Genomic DNA, 24,442 nt, shown 5'->3' on the forward strand with positions numbered 1-24,442 from the left:
TGGGTTTGGAAGGTGCTGCTGGGGCAGTGATTTTTTTCCAGTGCATCTTGAAGGTGGACACTCCTGCCAATATGTGTCAGAGGTGAAGGAAGTTCCTAAATGGTATTGGAATTACACTCATCCGGGCAAGTGGGGAGCATTATTATGACATAGGGTGATGAAAATTTAACTTCAACAAAAAACATATTTTGTTCTGTAAAGTGGATTTAAATTGATTTAACATTTTCTGAATGGTTTAGTTTTTTGAAGAGAATCTTTATTTTATCTAAAGAAACGTGAGATTCAGTTCAGGTTTCAGTCAATGACTGTTGGCTATACTCCACAACCTGGTCAGCAAAAATACAACAGCAAACTAGATTAGTATTTACATTATTTGGTAAATTTATGTTTACACTGTCTAGGACATGTGGGCATACTCCAAGAGATAGAATCATAGAGGCAACAGCATAGAAATAGACCCTTTGGCCCAACTTGTCCATGCAGCCCAGTTTTCACAATTAATTTAGTTCCATTTGCTCCATATCCCATCCATTTACCTGTTTAAATGTTTCTTAAATGACAAAATTGTACTCGCTTTTACCATTATCTCTGGCAGCCCATTCCAGCCACCTTCTGTAAGAAAAAATTTGGATCCTTCCGTATGTCTCCCGTCTCACCTTAAATCTATGTTTTAGACTCCCATACCATGGAGAAAAGCTGTTGGCTACTTACCTAATCTATGCCTCTCATGATTTTATATAATTCTACAAGGTCACCCCTCAGTCTCCTACACTCCAGGGAAAAAAGCTCTAGCCTTTCCTTATTATTCCTTGTTGTTCAGTTAGCATCCGAGTAAATCTTTTCTGCACTCTTTCTAGTTTAATAATATCTTTTCTATGCTGGGCAAGCAGTACTCCAAATGTGACCATACCAACGACTTGCGCAGATGTCAGCAAGACATCCCAACTCCTATACTCAATGCCTTGACCAATGAAAGGTCTCTGCAGTTTTCACCCAATAATTGTCTCTGACCTTAGTTTAAATTGAGTCTGGGCTGACCAAGAATATTTACTGCTTACTTATTATAAGACTTTTTAGATCTGGATACTTCCCCCTTGCTTCTTTTTTTTGTATATCTTTCTTCTAAAGTTCTATGTTTTGTATCTTCGATAGTTGTTCAGTATTTTGTGTTAAGATTTTTTTTTAATTCAGGTTTTTGGAGATGGTGCTGGAGAATGGCGACTTTGTAAACTTTTCACAGTACTCCAGTACTTCTGTGCTTGAGTACACATGACAGTAAAACTTTATTCTAAAACCCAACTTGTATTTCATTGGTCTCCCGACTTATGCCTTGTAAATGGAGGACAGGGCTTTGGTAAGACAAGAAATGAGTTATTCGCCACAGAATTCCCAACATCTGACCTGCTTTTGTAACCACAGTATTTATATGACTAGTCCATGGTACCCGCTCATTGTTAATAATGGGGATTCAGCCCTGGTAATGTTATTATATGGCTTTTATACAACACAAATTACTCTACTTCAGCTTTATGAATCATTCCAAGTGGTATTTAATAATTTGAGGCATTGCTTGTATGTGTGGAATGGTGGTAAAGTCTCAGGTCTCATGCCTCCTGCTAAAAAAGATGTGTTCAAAGCTGGGGCCTGTCCCTTTAAGGCCACTCCTCAAGTCTCTGAGTGATTACAGGTGATATCCATGGTGCCACCGTACACCAAGAAGGGCAAGAGGTTAAATTCTGCTCCTCCCATCATGGTAGTTCATTAAATTTTGCGTGCAACCAATACACATCACAATATTCTAATGCAGACTGTCTGCATATTCTGTTAGGAGATTTCACAACATTTACCGCAACAATTGTCAGCAACACAGACCCCATAAGACTTTGTGATGCTACTGCAGCACTGCTGACTTTCCTTTGTACCAATGCACGTCCATATGCCTGTGATTCTGTCTCTGGATGCTCCAAAGTAGCTGAGTGCGCAACTTGCCCACCCTAGCTGCAACAAGCAATAACAGAGGGACTTTTTGACTCTGATCCGGATTTCAAGTTCCACTCCAGATCTGAGCGTAAATCTGGTGCCAAGACACTAAACACAGCCAGTGTTGAGAGAGTCCTGTGATTGTGAAAGATACTTCATAGATACAAGTCTGTCTTCATGTGCGAATACATTTCAGCACCGAAAATGTTGTATTTTCAAAGAAACAGAAATCTATAAATCTGTATCTTAAACAAAAACTGAATAAACTATCAGTTATCTTTCCCTTCTCTGTGGCAAGTGTGTGTTTTTATATTTACGGTGATTTTCAGACCAGTTGAAGCAGGAATGCAAACCAAGATAAAGCATCAAGGTCATGCCAAGGCGTAGTATTTCCATGTTAATGAGCCGAAGGTGTTTTTTAATACATAAACAACCAGCCTCACCTCTGCACAGGGTTTGCTGACTTTCACGAAGCATGTGACTGATTCAAAGGCATCACTTTGCTGGAGTTTTTGGAAGTGTGAACAGGGAGCAGGTTACCTGGTTCACAATCTACCAGCCATCGAGAGGGCAACTGGAAGGTCAGCTGTAGACTTTCCGTTTCTCAACGTGACCCCTTCCTCCACAAGAAAAGAAACAAACACTTGAAACGAAAACGAGATTTGTTTGGTTGGAGCAGGATCTTCTCCACAGGAATTGGCAGCAGGGAAAAGGAAGAAAGTAGTGCTTGAAGGATTTACTGGACGGACAAAGCATTGTCCTTCATTTTGGCACTTCTGTAGAAACAAGGAATCATGATTTCCTGGCTGCTCCTGTGCTCTTTGCTGTCGGTATGTATGTTGTAGATTGATTGAAGGTACATGAAAAGGTCGTTTAATGGGCTGTTTTGAGGTAAATGTAAAAATAGCAAGTGTTGTTGTGGCTGCTCCATTTCTGAACATGTTTAAGGTTAAAATACAAAAATGTTTGGTCTCCTACAAAGTTAAAGAACCTGGTGAGTGAGTAGGGTTGAGACAAGAGATCTGTCATAATAGTGGGACAGGCTTCAAGGACCGAATGACCTATTCCTGTTCCTATTTGCTATGCTCTAATATTTCTACTATTGCACCCTTAACACCAGATTAAATTCCTGTCAAGAAAACAGAAAACATACACCCGCAAAGATTGTTACATCTTTGAGGTCAGCTTTTTTTTTGAGGCCAGTTGCAAGGGCTGTTGCTACTTTTGCGCAAAACCTATTCCTCTGGCAAAGCAGAAACAACTGCTCCATACTTGTGCATCACATCGTAATCCAGGCAATATGATCATGTCTGTGTGGAACAGCATTATTGCCTCAGGAGTACGTCTTGAAAAGCATGTGGCTATTTTGCTTACTGAGATGGTTGTGTCAAAATTGCTATGTGTGTCAATACTTACTGCAGGATACAGGTGGGCTGCTGAAGTGTATACAAGGGCGTTGGAGGAGCACGGAGTTTAGTAATGGGTGTGGCAATGGTGCCGACTCCTCAGTGTGTCAACTTAATTTGCGTCGAAGCTTCAAGCCCTATCTCAGTGGGGGAATACACTGGGCGCAAGTTATGCTCCTGTTGCATAGAATCTTGGTATAAATCATATCTGCAATACTGCATCCAAATCTGGACTCTGCAAATTCATTTTCTCCAATTAAATATACCTGACTGGTGTTTTAAGAATCAAGTGGCTGGTACATTTAGATTGCTATTTGTCTACATAACAACCACATTAAGGCATGTTGTAAATACTTTTATTGGATCCATGTTTAATGATTGACTGTTAACATTGGAAAAGGTGCTTGAGATCTCAGAAATGTTTCCTTTACCTCACATGCTGCCAATCAAACTGTTAGATGCTGATTTGCAAATCACAAACCAGACAAGTTTCACGTTATTTTTGTCTTTCTAAATCCTCATTCTTGGCTGGAAATTGAGCAGCCAGAAATCCTACCTTATTCCCAATTGCTTCATCTCCTGACCCCTACCTCTGTTTTGGATAATACTTAGCCACTTTATAGCCCCAGACTTTGTATGGGGTTTGAATTCGGCCTACCTTCACCATGCCAATTGAAACTCGGGACTCCTGGCTGGAAGGAGAAAGTGAGGACTGCAGATTCTGGAGGTCAGAGCTGAAAATGTGTTGCTGGAAAAGTGCAACAGGTCAGGCAGCATCCAAAGAGCAAGAGAATCGACATTTCGGGCATGAGCCCTTCTTCAGGAATGAGGAAAGTGTATCCAGCAGGCTAAGATAAAAAGAAGGGAGGAGGGATTTGGAGGAGAGGGTGTTGGAAATGCTATAGGTGGAAGGAGATCAAGGTGAGGGTGATAGACCAGAGTGGGGGTGGGGGCGGAGAGGTCAGGGAGAAGATTGCAGGTTAGGAAGGCGGTGCTGAGTTTGAGGGATTTGACTGAGACAAGGTGGGGGGAGGGGAAATGAGGAAACTGGAGAAATCTAGGTTCATCCCTTGTGGTTGGAAGGTTCCTAGGCGGAAGATGAGGTGCTCTTCCTCCAGCCGTCGTGTTGCTATGGTCTGGCAATGGAGGAGTCCAAGGACCTGCATGTCCTTGGCGGAGTGGGAGTGGGAGGGGGAATTGAAGTGTTGAGCCACAGGGTGGTTGGGTTGGTTGGTCCGGGTGTCCCAGAAGTGTTCCCTGAAATGTTCTGCAAGTAGGTGGCCTGTCTCCCCAGTAGAGAGGAGGCCACATCAGGTGCAGCGGATGCAGTAAATGATGTGTGTGCAGGTGAATTTGTGGCGGATATTGGCGATGGAGGAGTCACAAATTCACCTGCACTTCCACACACATCACTTACTGCATCCGCAGCACCCGATGTGGCCTCCTCTATATTGGGGAGACAGGCCGCCTACTTGCGAAACGTTTCTGGGACACCCGGCCCAATGAACCCAACCACCCCGTGGCTCAACCCTTCAACTCCCCCTCCCACTACGCCAAGGACATGCAGGTCTTTGGACTCCTCCATCACCAGACCATAGCAACACGACAGCTGGAGGAAGAGCGCCTCATTTGGGGGCGGCACGGTGGCACAGTGGTTAGCACTGCTGCCTCACAGCGCCGGAGAACCGGGTTCATTTCCCGCCTCAGGCGACTCTCTGTGTGGAGTTTGCACATTCTCCCCGTGTCTGCGTGGGTTTCCTCCCACAATCCAAAAATGTGCAGGTCAGGTGAATTGGCCATGCTAAATTGCCCATAATGTTAGGTGAAGGAGTAAATGTAGGAGTATAGGTCTGGGTGGGTTGCGCTTCAGAGGGTCGGTGTGGACTTGTTGGGCCGAAGGGCCTGTTTCAACACTGTAGGTAATCTAATCTAAAAAAAAATCTTCCGCCTAGGAACCCTCCAACCACAAGGGATGAACCTAGATTTCTCCAGTTTCTTCATTTTCCCTCCCCCCCCCCACCCCCCACCTTGTCTCAGTCAAATCCCTCGAAATCAGCACCGCCTTCCTAACCTGCAATCTTCTTCCTGACCTCTCCGTCCCCATCCCCACTCCGGCCTATCACCATCAGCCTGACCTCCTTCCACCTATCTCATTTCCAACCCTACCCTCCCCCCAAGTCCCTCCTCCCTTCCTTTTATCTTGTCCTTCTGGACACACTTTCCTCATTCTTGAAGAACGTCTCATGCCCAAAATGTCGATTCTCCTGTTCTTTGGATGCTGCCTGACCTGCTGCACTTTTCTAGCAACACATTTTCAGCTTTTCACTCCTGGCTGGAAATCATAATGAACAGGATTTCCATGTATTACAGTGTGATATGAATGGGAAACTGGTTAATGTTCTACTCATAAGAATGGCTATGTTTAAACAGTACTACATTTGCTAATGCCTTGCAGCATCCTTAGGTTGTTAAGTGCTCCTTTTTTTAATGAGACACTTCCTTTTTCTGTCCCACTTGTCACGACTATGTGAGAAGGGGTCATGGTTCTTGTTTTCTGAGCTCCTCTCAATCAGTTGTACCATTTCTTTCTTAGTGCATGCCTAAGATACTTCAACTAAAGTTAAAAATCCTGCAACACCAGGTTATAGTCCAACAGGTTTATTTGGAAGCACTAGCTTTTGGAGTGCTGCTCCATCATCAGATGATTGTCACCTGATGGTGAACTGCCCTTCAAAAGCTAGTGCCTCCAAATAAACCTGTTAGACTATAACCTGGTGTTGTGATTTTTTTTAAACTTTGTACACCCTAATCTTGAAAATCTTATATTCAAGTCAAATGATAAAAGTTGAATAGTCATCAACCATTTTCACTACAATCATAACACAATACAAAGGAACAGAATAAAACTTTGTACACTCCGGCTCCTCCAAATCATCAACTAAAATAGATAGCCAGATTAAAAATGAAGGAGAGTCTATTCAAATTCTTGTGTAAAAGAGACTTTACTACCCTGAAAAAGTACTGAAACACACCAGTAAACACACTGGTAATGAGCTTACAAAAAAGGTGAAGGAGAGGGTATCAATGGCCAATTACAGTTCATGGTTTCTTTTAAGAGCCTTTGAGTTGCGAGAGTGAAACCTGAGTTGTAACAGGTTAAGTGTTGTCCTGTTTCCTAATGAGTAGCAAAGCTAGCAGCTACCCTCCATTTCCCTGTGAATGGTAGTTTTTCTGAAACTAGTTTCTGAGCTTGAGGGAAATCTCCAGAGACAGAAACCTTCTGTATCCTTGCTGTATGCAATCCAAGTGGTTCTGTCTCTTTTTTGCTGTTCATAGCAATCTATTGAAATTTTGTTTGTTTGTTTATTCCAAGTTTAGCTCCAATGTTTTTCCCAAGTAGAACATTCCACAGATCGCTTTTCCTCTTTCAATAGATGAAGTTAACAGATAAGTAAAACCAGAGATGTGATTTCTTTGACATCCTACTGAATTTCAGTACCCTTTGATTGAAATAGTAATTCCAAAGTAACTAGTTTTCACATAGTTCATGTAGGTCACCTGGGCTTTTTTTAGGTGATCACTGTAGCCATTTTAAGTCAACAGCGTCCTTTTGAACCGGTTCTTGAAAATCTTATATTCAAGTCAAATGATAAAGGTTGAATAGTCATCAACCATTTTCACTATAATCATAACATAATACAAAGGAGCAGAATAAAATAGAAAAAGCTGCTGCACTAAAAGGCAGCTTGGCTCAGTGATAGCAATTTGTAAGAAGGAGCTGAACCCAAAAATATAAAATCATTTTTGCCAGTACGTGCATTTAGCTAATGAAAACTACAGCCACAGTACAATTTAAATATGCAGTACAGCATCTGACTGGTTTTCCATGCATCTGCTAAGCATGACCTTACTGTTGTTGGAATTGTTAAACTGACCTTTGCATTGGGAAATCGTCAATATCATCATTGTGTGTCCTACTTCTTCACTAATGCACGCATTGATCCAACGCATAAGTAAGTGTTGATGTTTACTGCTGAATCTAGGATTTCCTAAATAGTTTAAGAAGAACATAACCTTGATTTAATTGTACTTAAAGAATGGCAGTGCAAATTACTTCAAGAAGTGTACGTGCTAAGACACAGAATGATCTCTCTTAGTGTTGCTTTGTTTATATCATTGTGCCACTTCAGATAGGAATAAGAAACCTTTTCTCTTTGGCGCAGACTGTCCTCATTGTGTTCGAGGTCAAGTGAGACAGATGCTTCCTAATTTCAAAAGTGTTCCCATTCCTTTTCAGAAATGGGAAGTTGTAATGCTTAATGAGTTTCAGGTCAGTTGATCCTTCTAATAAACAGATGCATTTTTTTAGTGCCTGCTTCTAGGTTTAATACAACAGAAGAACAGAACTACACAATAGACCTAATCTTCTGGTATCCAGGCATACCACTGAAGGTAAACATTGGGACCTGTGGACACAATAGGATCAAGAATAGTCCATTGAGACTGATCTGCCATTCAATTAAATCTTGGTCTATTACCTCCTCAGTACAACTTTCCTATACTTCCCATATCCTTTGGTGTGATTACCCTCCAGATATCTATTGATTTCACTTGAGTTGAAAATCACACAACACCAGGTTATAGTCCAACAGGTTTAATTGGAAGCACACTAGCTCTCGGAGCGACGCTCCTTCATCAGGTGATAATGGAGGGCTCAATCCTAACACCAAATCATGATTTTTCTGGAAGCTGCTTAATGATTACTGGAAGCTCTGAGAAATTCCAAATATTCACCTGAGTGAAGTGAGGAGGAACCACTTCAGTCCTGTGTAGCTTGCACTTTATCCTAAGACTCTATGCCCTGGTTTAGGACTCACCAGCCAGGGAAAACAATTTGTCTACATCCACCCAACCATCTGATGTGTGGACCTATTCGGGAAATGCCCAGGAAATTTCAACATCTCTCTGCCTGGGTCCCTAGTCAAATGTCTCTGACTTTGTGTTAGAGTCAGAAACTTCAGACAGTTCCAGAATGCTTAACGTGATAGTTAATATTATACAGGAGAGAAAATAGTCTAATGCCTGAGAAATAACTGAACTCACACTAACCCCTTTAGCTCCTCCTGACTACCATCCTCCTGACCACACAGTAGGCAAGATCTGATTATCTTTCTTGACAACCCACCTATGCACTTCACCCATTTGCTTACATACCCATCACACACACACACTGGCTTGCATACCTCCCTGATCTTCCATTTACCTATCTCACCCAGCTACGCATTCACATGCCAACTCACTCACTCACCCATCCACCCATTCAGTTACATTCAACGAAACTGGATGTTTAAACTTGCCGTGAAAAGCAGGCAATGCTATTAAAAGGAGACATGTCCAGTCTTTCCCCATTGCTACTCAACTTGAATGGCCAGCCCCTGGGTTGGAGTGTAAAAGGAGTTGCCCTCCATATTTCTGTGACAGCTGAGATCTGAAGATCATGGAAGAAATATCAGTCAGGGGAACGTTTTGAACACAGCATTAATCCAATCACCATTGTCATTACTTGGAAGGTCTTGGTTAACAGAACCACTGCCTCATACAAGTGCAGCGATGCTGCTTGAGGCAAGACATAGTTCAGCCAGTATTTCTTCTCCCTTTGAGTGAACAGAGATTTAATTTTATAAATTAAATGTGCACATGAAAAGGTGATATGATCAGAAAGTATCTATCTTGTGAGGCTATCAGGGGCCCGATTGTGGTGCAGTAGTAGTGCCACTACCTCTGAGCCAAACAATCCAGGTTCAAGTCCCACCTTCTCCAGAAGTGTGTAAAAACATCTCTGAACAGGTTAATAGAAAATATCCATCTTATGGTGCAGGTGCTTGCGGAAGAGGATAGTGTCCCTGCCTTTGAGCCAAAAGACCTGGGTTCAAGACCCACCTGCCCCGAGGTTGCAAAATAACATATGTGAACAGATTCATTAAAAATGCCTATAAATGCCAGTCTTAAGGAGCTTGGTTGTGTCCCTACCTCTGAACCAGGAGGCCCAGGATCAAATGCCACCTGCTCCAAAGGTATGTAATAACATCTGGACAGGTTGATTTAGAAAATACCTATATAAAGAAACATTACCGACACTAGGATGGGAAGTAGGGTGCGATGTCATATACTTGTAAATCTTCACTTTGTAAATAAATCTAAAATTCATAAAGATTGACTTCAGGTCATCTCTTACACCAAATGGCTGTTGGATGTTTAACATGGGTTGTGTGTTTGTGTCCGACTCCAGTAACTTAAGTGCAAATAGTTCCAAGCTGACACTTCAAGTACAATACTGAGAGAGTGCGCTGAACTGGCTGGTTATGTCAACTTTCAGGTAAGATAAAAAAAATCTGGGCCTTGTCTGCCCTGTGCCATCAGTTCTTTTGCTTTTATCTGTAAAATAGCAGAAGAGTGTTGCCCAGTCTCCTGAGGAATGTTCATTCCTTCAGCCAACACTTACAAACATGATCTTATTGCTGATTTTGGGGATCTTGCTGTTTGAAAATTGGCTGCTTCATGTTCTACTTCAAAAATAACTTTTGGCTGCAAAATGTTTCAGGGTGTCCTGAAACCTTGAATATCATTTCTTCCTTTTTCTTTGCTGTTGTATTCTGTGCTCCCTGCTTGTAAGATAATAAAAGCACAGTGGCCCAATGGTTAGCACTGCTGCCACACGCTCCAGGGGCTTGGGTTCGATTCCAGCCTCAGGTGTCTGTTTATGCGGAGTTTGCACATTATCCCTGTGTCCGTGTGCGTTTCCTCCAGGTGCTCTGGTTTCCTCCCACAATCCTAAGATGTGCAGGTTAGGTGAATTGGCCATGCTAAATTGACCATTATGTTTAGAGATGTGTAGGTTAGTAGCATTAGTGAGGGATAAATGTAGACAGGGGAATGGGTCTGGATGGTTTACTCTTCGGTGGGTCAGTGTGGATTTGTTGGGCCGAATGGCCTGTTTCCACAGTGTAAGGATTCTATAAAAAGTCATCAAGCTGTCTCCCCTGCCCTGTGAAGGCTGTTCACCCTATTCCCTACCGCAGTGTCAGTAAGTACCTTCCTTGATGGCAGCTGAAGGCCAGCTCTTTACCCATGTCACTAGACTTGATTTCAAAGCCAAGACTGGCAGGTATTTGGAATGGAGCCCTCGGTCCACGTGTATTTTCAAACAGAATTTCTGCAAAGCTGTCAGAAGGGAATCCCTCGTTTGTTCTTAGCGCAATGGCTGTGATCATTTGTAGAGTTTGAGCAGCTGTTTGGCTGAATCAACTACTTCTCAGCAAGGACTGGGAACCTCTGTCCGTGTAGATTGGTACCATGCCACACTTAGCATTCTCCATTAGGCAATTAGGAGAGCCTGTGTATCCACATTTGATGCCAACTTCTACAAAGCAATTCTATTTCGAGCTTGTTGGTGTGAGAAAACCAGATTTACTGTTGACTGGTGTGAAATGTTTCTGTCTAGTAGCAGCTGGTGTAATGTATCTGCATTGTCAGCTGGTTCAATGCATAGAATTTTGAGACCTCACCGTCATGGGTTTGGTAATGATGGGGCATTTTATCAGTTAGGAGGGTGGCAATGGGGAGTCCTGCCACCAACATCACTATTTTAGTTCATGATGAGCAGACCCATCAATGTCTCCATACTTGCTGCTAACTAAGGCCTTAAGAATATAATTAATTAATCAGTATGTCGTTCGTGAAATGTCGTTGTCCTTCAGTCACTGATTGCACCCAGAATTGAAATGTGTAAGCACTTCATCTGGATGGGTATGTGAATAAGAAAGGATTAGAGGGATATGGGACTAGTTTAGTTTGGCCAACTTGGTCGGCATGGACAAGTTGGACTGGAGGGATTGTTTCCAAGCTGTATAACTCTGATTCTATTTTCTTTCATACATGCCATACCCAAAGTGTGGTTCCCAGCCCTATCAATTCCTAGAAACTAGCCAACAATGGTCCCTCAAAATTTTACTGTTATGTTTCTGAACACCTCTCCATTCTTCCCTGTTGTGTGGAACAATTTTCTCCCATTGCCTTGGCTGAGATTAAGAGGGAACAATGTGCAGAACGGTGGTGTGAATCTTCAGCTCAATCAGTGTGGCATAATACCTGGGTAAATGAGTTTATGCTGCACAAAATCATTTCACTATCCTCTGATTAACTGTAATAAATCAGAAAATACATTTGCATTGCAAGAGACCTAGGAGTTCAGGTATATCATTCGTTGAAGGTTGCATCACAGGTAGACAGGTTGGTAAATAAGGCATTTGGTGCCATTGCTCAGACCATTTTGCGTATAAGAGCTGGGACATTATGTTGAGGTTATGTAAGATGTTGGTGAGGCCACTTTTGGAGTACTGTGTACAGTTCTGGTCGGCCTGCTATAGGAAGGATGTTATTAAATTGGAAAGGAAACAGAAAAGATATACAAGGATCTTACTGGAATTGGAGAGTTTGAGTTATACAGAGGCAGCATAGGCTGGGACTTTCTTCCCAGGAATATAGGAGATTGAAGGGTGATCTTATAGAGGTTTATAAAATCATGAGGGGCATGGATAAGGTAAACAGCAAAGGTCTTTTCCCTAGAATAGGGGAGTTCAGTACTAGAGGGTGTAACTTTAAGGTGAAAGGAGAAAGATTTAAAAGGAACGGAAGGGCAACTTTTCCACACAAAGGGTGGTGTGTATATGGAATGAACTGCCAGAGGATGTGATAGATGCAGGAACAGTTATAACATTTAAAAGACATTTGGACAGATATGAGTAGGAAAGATTTAATGGGATATAAACCAAGTGCAGGAAATTTGGGACTAGTTTAGTTTGGGAAACCTGGTCGGCATGGACAAGTTGGACCGAAGGATCTGTTTCCATGCTGTATGACACTATATGCAAATTTAATAGAATGTTGTTAGTTTTTCACATGTCCACCATTTATGACACTTCCATGTCGCCAGTTTTTATTGCTCCATTATTGGCAGCTGTCCCTTCAACTGCCAAGATCCCAACTCCTCCCTAATCCTCTCTGTTTCTCTTTACTACTTTTAAAATACTTGCCTTTTGACCAAGGTTTTGATCATATGCTCTGATATCTCTTTATGTATCTTGCTTAATTAATGCTGCTGTGAATCACTTTGGGATGTTATACTGTCTTGAAGCTGCTATATAAATGAGCATTGATTGCTGTTTTGCTCTCTCTCTCTTACTGATATCTAGCTGCCAGTGCATAACTTAACCAGTCAACATCGCAAACGCTTCCACCAAAGAGTTAGATTAAGTGTAGAAGCTTTAAAATTACCAGCCAACAGTTTGGGGAAAACTAACCACTGTCTGGCATTTACAGAGGGGTTTAGATTAGATTAGATTACTTACAGTATAGAAAGAGGCCCTTCGGCCCAACAAGTCCACACCGACCCACTGAAGCGCAACCCACCCAGCCCCATTCCCCTACGTTTACCCTAACGTGACCAATTCACCTAACCTGTAACCTGGGAGGAAACCGGAGCACCCGGAGGAAACCCACGCAGACATGGGGAGAATGTTCAAACCCCACACAGACTGTCACCTGAGGCGGGAATTGAACCCGGGTCTCCTGCTAACCATTGTGCCACCGTGCCGCCCATCTTCTCCAGCAACAAAACCCTAGAGAAACAGCATAAGTGTCTTCATGGATGTCAGTTTCCAACATTCCTCTGGCGATTCCTCTCGAGCAAAGCCAGAAGATTAGGAAGAGCTAATGGAAATTCAGCACCCATATAGCAATAACAGATCTCCTAGCAACTCAGATGCCATGATTAACTACTGAGTCGTCATTTTGAATAAAATTTTCAGAATCTATTCTTGAGATTACTATTATTGGCTACTGTCTGTTCAAAACTGTATTCAACTGTCTTTCTATCTGACTTATTTGGTCCTAGCATTCCTTCCCACCGATACCATGTGTAAGTTGATGTAGGCTGATAACACCTGTGAAATTTCAGGCAACGTTTTGAGATGTTGACTCTCCTGCTAAAGTGCAGTCTTCCAGAGTTGTACCTGTTAATATGGTATGCCCCAATTAGATATCTAACTGAGACAGAAACATTTTTTGCCCCAACTATCCCCTAAGAGGGATCACTTAGATAATAATTAATCGTTTCAGTCACTCCAACCTGATTGCAGTGAATCTGTTGATGGCAAACAGCAAATACCCTCAGTAAAGGAGTGAAAAGAAATCCAGGACAAGCATGAGGGAACTGCAGAATTCTTGGAGTTTTGTGAAGTTGGAGGATATTATAGATACAGGGAGAGATGTGAATGTAGATATGTTATCTTTGACACTTAAGATTGCTAGGATATTTAAAAGGCCCTAAAATGTAAGTGGATTTTCAAGTTTTACATGTAAGGAGAATAAATATAAAATTCGAGAGTGATGTTGAATTCAGACAAGACATAGGTTAGGTCACAGTTGGAGAAGTCAAGTGTAGAAGGGGATTATTAAAGTGACAGAAGAGGTCCAACAAAGAAACATTATAGTGATACAAGGTAAGAAAAAAGATGCATAAAAAATGCTGGCTTTTTCCAAAGAAGCAAGGCTACTAGCAGAGGTTGCTACTAAACATTTTAAAAGTTATGAAAGGTATTGGATGTTCATGGTGAAAGCTTGTTTCTATTAGGATCCTAGAATTATACAGCAAAGAAGAGGCCACTCGGCCCATCATCCTTGTGCTAACTCCTTGGAAGAGTACTCCAATCAACCCCTGCTCTTTCCACATAGCCCTGAAAATCTTTGATTAGTCCCCTTTTGAAAGTTATTGATGAATTTGCTTCCACCACCTTTTCAGTTAGTGTGTTCCATATTATTACATTAAAAGAAGATTCTGGTCATCTCCCCTCAGGTTCATTCACCATTTGCCTTCAGTGGAAACAGTTTTTCTCTCTGTCTCCCTCACAATTTGAGTTATAAGAATATCAGGAGTACAGGAGATAAAATAATTTGAGTTAATCACTCTAGTTAAGCTTCTGGAATAGTCTCCATTGGAATAAATGCTTCATTCTTTGCTTTGTCATCCGTGATTTGTGACTCTCTGCATTTGATGATGTGTTCTTAATTCGGGAGAGCTGCTGGCTGGTTTAGTTGTTAAATGCTAAAGCTATAGCACAGAATGAATCTTTGTGGTTTGCGATCAATTTCAATTAGTGCCAATGTCAATTAAGATCTCTTGGTAGACTCAGACTCAAACATCACCGAGGTACATTTATGTTGCGAGTTAACAATACTGGATTGTTTGTGTTCCATTAATCAATGTGATAGCAACGAGATAACATGATCAACAAATTTGCCAGTTTTCACAATTTTTATACCATATTTTGAGTTCTTACTTATGAGAGAATTAATGTGTTCATTTCAATTGGCCGTGCTGTCTTTTACTGTAACATGCTTTGTGTGTCAATATATTGTGAAAACTGGTATTACTATAGTAACAGCTGTTAATGCAAGATTACCTTCATTATCATCTTATTTACATCATTTCATCTACCTCAACATCTCGACTGTGATCAGTGTTCTTCCTGCACAGTATGAAAACAAATTACGTTTTAAAAAATTAATAAACAGCTCGGAGCTAGCTGAGTGTAGTAACTCAATTTTAATGTTCTGTTGCTGCTTATAAACTGCTTAATCTTTGCTCTTATAGTTTAATAAGCCTTTCAGCTGAATAATGGCTTATTCATTGTAGACTACCCATATTTCTATAGTTGCATAAAGTGCCAGTGGTTATCCGTCAGATTCTTGGTTATTAGGTTTATCCTATGCAGTGCTGAGGGAGTACTGCAATAAAGGGTGTTGCGATCTTATTGGTGAAGTTTTAACTCATCTACTTTCTCAAGTGAATGTAAAAAAATCCCACAGTACTATTTGAAGGAGATCTGGTGAGTTTTCCACTGTTGTAATCAACACTTATCTCTCAAACATCATCATTAAAAGAGGTTATCCACCTTATATTGTGTTGCTTTTAGCAGGAACTTGCTGTGTGCAAATTGGTTGCTGTGTTTCCTACATTAGAATAATGGCTGCACTTCAAAGTACTTCATTGTCTGCAAAGCTCTTTGAAATGTGTTGAGATTGTGAAAGCTGCTTTATAAATGAAAGCTCTTGCTTTTTTAAAAAAAATGAGACAGAACAGCACAGAAAGGGCAATTAGGCACATTATTGTTCTGATTGGTAAAGCACATCTTGCCTTTCATAATTTCTTTGTGCTAAGTGCAGAGTTAGGTTTAACTGGTTGGAAGTATTCCTGAAGGTGTCATCATGTAACTTTGTACCTCTCCCAATTAGCCCACAAAGTCAAACAGCCCTTTTTTTTATTCCAATCCACAACATTATTACAGCTAATAAACAAAAGTTTTTGAAGGAAATGAGGAGAAAAGAAAACACATCCAGTAATTGATTTTCATTCTCCAACAAGTCTTGTCCTGAATCAAAAAGAGAAATTGCTGGAAAAGCTAAGCAGGTCGGGCAGTATCTGTGAAGAGAAATCAGAATTAACATTTCTGGTTGAGTGACCCTTCGTCAGACCAGTCTTGTCCTGAGTTGCCTCAAGGTTGGACTTGAATTGCTGGAGGCTTCAAAACAAGACTGGAGTTTTTTTGTAACCCCTTCTTTGTGATGGCACCTTATCTTTTTCATTCATTCATAACATCTTGGCATCACTACCAGCATTTATTCCCATCACTAATGGCTGTTAAAGTGGTGGTGAGCTGCCTTTTTGAACTGCTGCAGTCCATGTGCTGTATGTTGACCCACAATGCAGTTAGAGATGGAATTCCAGGATAGTGAGGTAATGGGTTTGGAAGGAGCCTTGGTGAATTTCTGCAATGTTTCTTGTATGCTGCTGTTACTAAACATTGGTGCTGGATGGAGTGAAGGTTTGAGTGTGTGCTGCCAACTGTTTTATTCTGGATTATGTCAAACTTAAGTGTTTTTGAAGATATATTTCTTCATTCAAGTTGGGAATATCTCATCAAACTCCTGACTTCTATCTTGTAGGTGGTGGGCAAACCTTGAAGAGTCAGGAGGCAAGTTACTTGCAGCAAGTGATCTACTTTTTCTAGCTGATCAAATATTGAGAGACGTCCAAACTCCCTTTATCATTAGTCAGTCAGATACCAGAATGAATGAAATTGGCTTCAATATCTGCTGTTATTTGGGTTGATGAGCAACCAAAATGGTATCCACTGTCTATATAATGGTCAGCACTATCCCCTGCATGGGGAGCAGAGTAAACATGCAATCTCATTAGACCCTGTTACATCTGGTCACATACTACCGTACCCTGCATCGACAGTGACTTCCTCCTGCTACTTTTTAAGCATGTTTCTGGAGTACCTGTCAATACAGGGTATTATTTCCAGCACCTCCACCAAGTTTTCTCATGTAGAAAATCGAACTGCTCATGGTACTTGCTCACTCCCGCCTTGTTCATTCATCGATGTTTCACTGGTCAGATCCAATGCCTACACTCCTCCCAGCCCCTGTTCCAGCTACAATGCATGTCCCCTTTTAAGTGGAGCAGATCAGCTTTGGATAGTAGAAGAAAGTGATGTTTTGGAGCCCATTATTGACACATGCAGTCAAGGCACAACAGAGATAGACCTGGCTAGATGCGAATCAGCAGATAACATGAAGGTGGCAGCCTGTCTATATTCAAATGAATGGGCATGGATCTACATGGATTCCTGCAGTTCTGGGCAGAGGGGGAGGGGAGTGTTGTGGAGGGCATCTAACTTTAACTCTCCCACACAATAAACTAGAAGTCTTTTGGACACCAGAATTACTAGTTTAACTGTTCTGACTTTTTGTGTGTGATGCAGTGCCTTGCTTGTGAGGTCTATAAAAAAGGATTTTTTAAAAATTCAATAAATTTGGAAGCAAGTCAGTAGAACTACATAACTTGGTGCAGTGTAGCATGAAGGTCAATGAAAGGAGTGGAAAGTATGTCAGTACCTCTCGGAGGAAATAAAGTCGAGGCTGACGAGGACATTTTGTGCTATTAATTATCTCTCCACCTTCCCTCATGCTTGCCTTGGGGCTGCAGCTACCTTGTCCAATTACACTGAGAAATATTACAAAGAGCTCAGCGGTGGGGGGAGAAGCTTCTGCAGCTTGGACACAAAAATGTGTTTGCTAAAAAATTTTATCGATTTAATGTAATCGTGGAATTTTAAGGTAATATTCGAAATGGTGAAGGAAAGGAGTAAATAAGAAGAATTATTTTCCAAAGGCAGGAGGTCATTATCAAACCACGCAGGTTGAAGGTAGTTTGCAAAAAAACGAGAAAGCTAAGAAATTGTTTTGCACAAGAAGTTATGATCTGCAATGCATTGTCTCAAAAGTTTGTGGAAGCAGAAATTGGATAAGTGATATAAAACCTTTAGAGGAAGGGTCACTGGACTCAAAACATTATCTCTGCTTTTTCGCCACAGATGCTACCAGACCTGCTAAGTTTCTCCAGAGATTTCTGTTTTGTTTCAGTTTTCTAGCATTCACAGATCTTTGTTTTATTTTGCTGGATAACTGATTCTTTTAGGTGAAACAGCATTCATGGAACAATTCAATTATATCTGAAGCTATACAGTTAGAATGAATGCCCCTCTTTATCTATTCAGTACAATTTACTAATGGCAATGCAATCTCGTTATCGTGCAACACTGTACTCACCTGTCTCAGTCACCTTCATGGCCATACTTTAGTACATAACTTTTAAAAGCAGGTAATTAACCTGTGACTGGTATTGCTTACCACAATCTCAGCCTGGAGAGGCTGGATTAATTATAAGCAGCAGGTGAGTGCAGAGCAAACTATGATGCTAGCGGCTCCCATTCCTGAAGTTCATTTGTTTCCAAGGATGAAAGACTTGTATTTAAACATAGCCTTTCATGATCCAAAGCGTTTATAGACTCATTGAGTCAGAGTCATACAGCATGGCAACAGACCCTTCGGTCCAATTTGTCCACGCCGACCAAGTTTCCTGAACGTAACTAATCCCATTTGCGTGCATTTGGCCCATATCCCTCTAAACCTTTCCTATTCATGTACACCTTCTACCACTTCCTTATTTCATATATGCACTACCCTCTGTGTGAAAACGTTGCCCCTCAGGTCCCTTTTAAGTATGGTTATGGTTGTAATGTAAGGAAACAGTGAATTTGCACACAGCAAGCTCCCACACACAACAAAAATAACATCTGATCAGCAACCTTTGGTGATGTTCATTGGAATTCTTCAGCTTTTCTTCAACACATATCAATATGGGATCTTTTGCATCTAACTAGGAACTATGACAGTCATGGACACTCTGAAAGGTAAGTGCAAATAGTTTAACATCATCAAATTTCTTAAATTTCTTTGTGGAGTGTGAGCCAGTATTTATTGTCCGCCACTATACTTGAAAAGGTGGAGGTCAGATGCCTTTTTTGATTCACTAGAGTCTGGGCAGGTGCACCCCCAATGCTGCGGGGAAGGAAATTCCAGGATTTTGAACAGTGATATACTTCCAAGTTGAAAGGGAACTCGGAAATGGCAGTGTTCCCATTCAGCTGCTGCCCTTGACCTAAGAGATACAGATTGCAGGTTTGGAAGATTCCCTCAGAGGAACCTTGGTGAATTTCTTCAGTGCATCTTTGATAGGGTAAACACTGCTGCTATTATGCACTCGTAGAGGAGGAAGTGAATGTTTAAATTGTTGCGTGTGGTGCTGATCAAGTGAGCTGCTTTGTTCTTGGTGTTGCTGAAGCTGCACTCATCCATGTGAGCAGGGAATATTCCATCCCGTTCCTGACTGGTAGATGGCTCCAATCTTCCCGTTCAGCACCGCTCTCTTGACTTGTCCTACCTGCCTATCTTCCTTTCCACCTATCCACTCCACCCTCCTCTCCGACCTATCACCTCCATCCCCACCCCCATTCACCTATTGCACTCTGTGCTACTTTCTCCCCACCCTCACTCCCCTCTCATTTATCTCTCCACTCTGCAGGCACCCTGCCTCTATTCCTGATGAAGGGCTTTTGCCCGAAACGTCAATTTTCTTGCTCCTCAGATCCTGCCTGACCTGCTGTGCTTTTCCAGCACCACTCTAATCTAGACTCTGGTTTCCAGCATCTGCAGTCCTGGTAGATGGCAACAGGCTTAGGGGAGTCAAGAGGTGAGTTACCTTGCTCTAATTTCACAACCTCTGACATTCTCTTGTAGTCAGTGTACTTATATGGCTGGTCCAGTTCAGATTCTGGTCAATGGTTACTTCCAAGATATTGCTAGTATAGGATTCAGCATTGATTTGATTTGATTTGATGTCATTGGTACCTAAGAGAAAGTGAGGACTGCAGATGCTGGAGATCAGAGTCGAAGAGTGTGGCACTGGAAAAGCACAACCAGTCAGGCAGCATCCGCTGAACAGGAAAATCAACATTTTGGGCATAAGCTCTTTATTAGGAATGAGGTCCCAAGGGGTCTGAGAGATCAATGGGAGGGGGGTGGGGCTGGGGTGGAGGGAAGGTTAGTGGGAATGCAATAAGTAGATGAAGGTGGGGAGTGAAAGTGATAGGTCAGAGAGGAGGGTGGAGCAGATAGGTGGGAAGGAAGATGGACAGGTAGGACCGTTCAAGAGGGCGGTGTCGAGTTGGGAGGCTAGGACTGGGATAAGGTGGGGGGAGGAGAAATGGGGAAACTGATGAAATCCACATTGATCCCGTGTGGTTAAAGTGTCCCAAGACAGAAGATGAGGCGTTCTTCCTCCAGGCATCTGGTGGTTAGGGTGATGATGGAGAACGCCCAGGACCTGCCTGTCCTTGGTGGAGTGGGAGGGTGAGTTAAAGTGTTCAGCCACAGGGCGGTGGGGTTGGTTGGTGTGAGTGCCGCAGAGATGTCCTCTGAAACGATCAGCAAATTGGTGTCCTGTCTTCCCAATGTAGAGGAGACCACATCAGGTGCAATGGATGCAGTAGATGACGTGTGGAAGTGCAGGTAGATTTCTGTCAGGTGTGGAAGGATCCTTTTGGGGCTTTGGACGGAGGTGAGGGGGAGGTATGGGCACATGCTTTGCACTTCCTGCGATGGCGGAGAAAGTGCCGGGAGGGAATGGTGGGTTGGAGGAGGGTGTGGACATGACAAGGGAGTCACCGAGAGAATAGTGTCTCCAAAATGCATATAGAGGTGAGGTGGGAAATATATCTCTGGTGGTGGGGTCTGTTTGTATGTGGCAGAAATGGCAGAGGTATATTCAGAGGTTGGTGGGGTGGAAGGTGTCTTGGGACACTTCAACAACCGGGATCAATGTGGATTTCACCAGTTTCCCCATTTGCCCTCCCACACCTTATCCTAGTCCCAGCTTCCCAACTTGGCACCATCCTCTTCAACAGTTCTACCTATCCATCTTCCTTCCCATCTATCTGCTCCACCCTCCTCTCTGATCTATCACTTTCATCCCCACCTTAATCTATCTATCGCATTCCCAGCTACCTTCCCCCAGCCCCACCCCACCTCCCATTTATCTCTCAGCCCCCTTGGTCTACAAGCCTCATTCCTGATGAAGGGCTTATGCCCGAAATGTCAACTCTCCTGCTCCTCAGATTCTGCCTGACTAACTGTGCTTTTCCAGCCCCACACTCTTTGACATGTACTGAAGTACAGTGAAAAGTTTCGTTTTACATGCAGTATGGGCAGATCATAATGTGCAAGGACATACAGATCATAGGGTGATTGAACAGTGGCATACAAAGTTACAACAATACAGGAGGTGCACAAAAGCCTGATCAACATTAGATTTGAAGTTTGAAAGGTCCATTCAGCAGTCTGATGATAGCGGGGAAGAAACTGCTCTTGAACCTGTTGGTTTGTGTGTTTAACCTTTTGTATCTTCTGCCTGATTTAAGAGGTTGGAACAGATTATAACTGGGATGGGAGAGGTCTTTGATGATGTTGACTGCCTTTCCACAGCAACAAAAAGCATAGATGGAGTCCATGAATGGGAGGTTGGCTTCTGTGATGGTCTGAGCAGTCAGACTTTCTGTAGTTTCCTACAGTCCTGGGCAGAGCAGTTGCTGTACAAAGCTGCGACACACCTAGATGGAATGTTTTCTATGGTGCATCTGTAAACCATGGTGAGAGTCCTAATGGACATGCCGAATTTCCTTGAATATGTTTGAACATCAGGGATTGATGTTTAGATACTTTTTGGATGGGTTCGGTAATTGCCTGGTATTTGAAACAGCAAATAAAAATTCTTTCCATAATCAGTCTGAATGTTGTCCATTCAAATGATTTACTGCAATCATCAGTGAATATCCCCACATCTGACCTTATGATAGAATCAAGGTCATTGATGAAAGAGCTGAAGATCGTTGGGCTTAGGGCATTACCATGAAGAATACCTTCAATGATATTCTGGGGCTGAAGTGATGAACTTGAACAGCCATCTTGCTTTTGTGTTATGACTCCCACCAGTGCATATATGTCTCCCTGATTCAACATTGAACTTAATTTTGCTCAAGCTCCTTGATGCCACATTTACATCTCCATTCAATGCTGTCTGATGTCAAGGGCTCTTACCTCCTACCTGGAGTTCAGCTCCTTTATCAATTAGACTGTAATGAAGTCAGGAGCCAGCTGACCCTGGTAGAACCCAAACCTGGCATCAATGAGCGGGTAAGTAAGTGCTGCTTCATTGCACTTTCAACAACACCTTCCATCACATAGGGGTGATAGGGTTATGTAATTGGCTGAGTTGGATTTGTCCTATATTTTCTTGAAAAGACATACCTGGACATCAGAATCATAGAATCTCTACAGTGTGAAAACAGTCCATTCAGCTCATCAAATTCACACTGACCCTCTGTGTAGCTATTGTTAAGCATTACATACTATTTCTGTTGAAGATTTGGAGGAGTCGGTGTTGGACTGGGGCGGACAAAGTAAAAAATCACACAACACCAGGTTATAGTCTAACAGGTTTATTTGGAAGCACTAGCTTTCGAAGCGCTGCTTCTTCATCAGGAGGCTGTAGAACAGGACCAGCAGGCACAGAATTTATAGCAAAAGGTTATAGTGTCATGCGGCTGTAATATAGGAAACACACTTAGATTAAGACTTTCATCTTTTAGAATGGTTTTGCTAATTTTGGTTCATTAATATGTAAATCCCAGAACTCCTTTTTGGTCACATTCTCAAGATAAGTTCAGGTTTTCTAACAAAATGTGCCATCTCAGCTCAGACAATTTTTCGATAGCTATCCCGCGGATCCTGAGATCTGTGCATCATAGATACTGGGTGAGTGACTATGAAGGTGGCACAGATGTATCTGAAATAGTTTGATGGTCTAAGCAGGTATGGAATGTCATGGGCAATCTGGTGTGTAGTGGTACCCAATTATGGAATAGTATGGGTGATTGAGGTGCATGGAGTGTTAGGGATGTGGTTTAAGGGACCTTTTAAATGACTTTGGGGACTGGGTATCTGCATGAACTTTCCAGCCCCCTGTGCGATAAGGCAAAACATTGCTCAAAAATTCACACGAGGGTCAAAGTTCATTTTGGAAAACTGAAGAGAACACAGGCAGGTTTTTTGCTGGTCCACAGGAATATCCAGCCCAAAAATGTCTTTTTTCTCACTAAAGTTCCAACATCATACATTAAAGCACTCTTGACATTTTGGTGACACACTTTTTGCATTCTGGACAAGACACTGTGGAAAAGATGACAGTGCTCGTTAATTTCTCTGTGTAGGCAAAGAGCTCAGTCTTTTTATAGCCTGGTGTCTGTTGGGAATTTCATAGTTCTTTCAGAAAGTGCATGTGAAAAAAGAGCATCATAGAGAATTGGCTGCAGCATTTCCTACATTACAACAATGAGTACGCTTCATCTTGAGATCGTGACAAGACTAACGAAATTCCTTTCTCTTCTGATTTTTGAATTGATTTCTCCTTCTTTTAAAACTGTAGCAGCCTCTTTTTAAGTAGTGAAAAGGTCACACTGTTATTTCTCGTGCTAGGATGATGGGCACAGATTGATTTAATAGATTTCATAAGGGAGTTGGACACGTACTTGATGGAGGAAAATGTTGCAGTGATACAGGGAAGCAACCAGAGAATGGACTGAATGAGGTTTCTCTTTGAAACCAAGGTTATGACTCAATGGGTCAAAGAATCCCCTTGCATGCAGCACTTATTCTATGATACGCTGGTGCATTTCCTGTATCACAGAGTCACCAGTTAGTTCTGATGCCTTGGAGCATCTCATCTCCCTCCCCTAGGCAAATGATTGGTTTCTGTTTTGTGACTTGCCATTAATTAAGCTGTGTGCAGTGTAAGGAAATTATGGAGTTATGTGCAATAGAGAGATTGCATAACTGATTTCTAAGCTGAGTAATTTGCCTGTCATTACTGGTCCAGTACTGGAACCATTACAGTTAACCAGAGCCCTGTTAAACTAACAGCAAAGGATATAAGCAAAACTTCCAAACCCTAATTTGTACTTCAGTGGTTTTAAACATTGTATAAAAATGCAGGGCTAGAGCCTGTGCTTACATCACATACAGTCAGCTGTGAATCACTAGGTGACACTCTATCTCTGAGTCAGAAACTTAAGAGATCAAGTCCCCTAGAGGAGTTTGAGCAATAGAATCCAGATTTTCTTTATTTACTTGTGGGAGATGGGCATCGCTGACTGGCCAGCATGTATTGCCTGTCCCTAGTTGCCCTTGAACCAAGTGGCTTGCTAGACCATGTCAGAGGGCAGTTGAGAGTCAGTTACATTGGTGTGGGTCTAGAGTCACATGTAGGCCAGACCAGGTGAGGACATCAGTGAGCCAGATGGATTTTTCTGACACCCAGCAAAGTTTTCATGGTCATCAGTAGACTCTTAATTCCAGACTCTTTTTTAAAATTGAATTCAATTAATTTGTGGTGGGATGTGAGGCCATGTCCCCAGAACATTTGCTGAGTTTTTGGATTAACAGTCTAATGATACCACTGGGCCATCACCTGTCCCCAG

At 42.1% G+C, this 24,442-nt stretch overlaps 1 protein-coding gene across 2 annotated transcripts in view; it reads left to right on the top strand.

Annotated features, from left to right (window-relative positions):
• LOC132824616 (A-kinase anchor protein 2) overlaps positions 1-24,442 on the top strand; it is a 162,410-nt gene that overhangs the window by 36,384 nt on the left and 101,584 nt on the right. Inside the window, exon 1 of one of the 2 annotated variants that reach the window (XM_060839216.1) lies at positions 2,495-2,810. The exons of the other annotated variant lie outside the window; for it this stretch is intronic. Within the exon in view, the coding sequence (XP_060695199.1) occupies positions 2,775-2,810 (36 nt within the window). The 5' untranslated portion in view covers positions 2,495-2,774. Of the gene's footprint in view, positions 1-2,494; positions 2,811-24,442 lie in introns of those variants that run through there. 2 annotated transcript variants of the gene reach the window in all.

The sequence above is a fragment of the Hemiscyllium ocellatum genome, chromosome 2, assembly GCF_020745735.1.
Source record: "Hemiscyllium ocellatum isolate sHemOce1 chromosome 2, sHemOce1.pat.X.cur, whole genome shotgun sequence".
NCBI classification, from domain to species: domain Eukaryota; kingdom Metazoa; phylum Chordata; class Chondrichthyes; order Orectolobiformes; family Hemiscylliidae; genus Hemiscyllium; species Hemiscyllium ocellatum.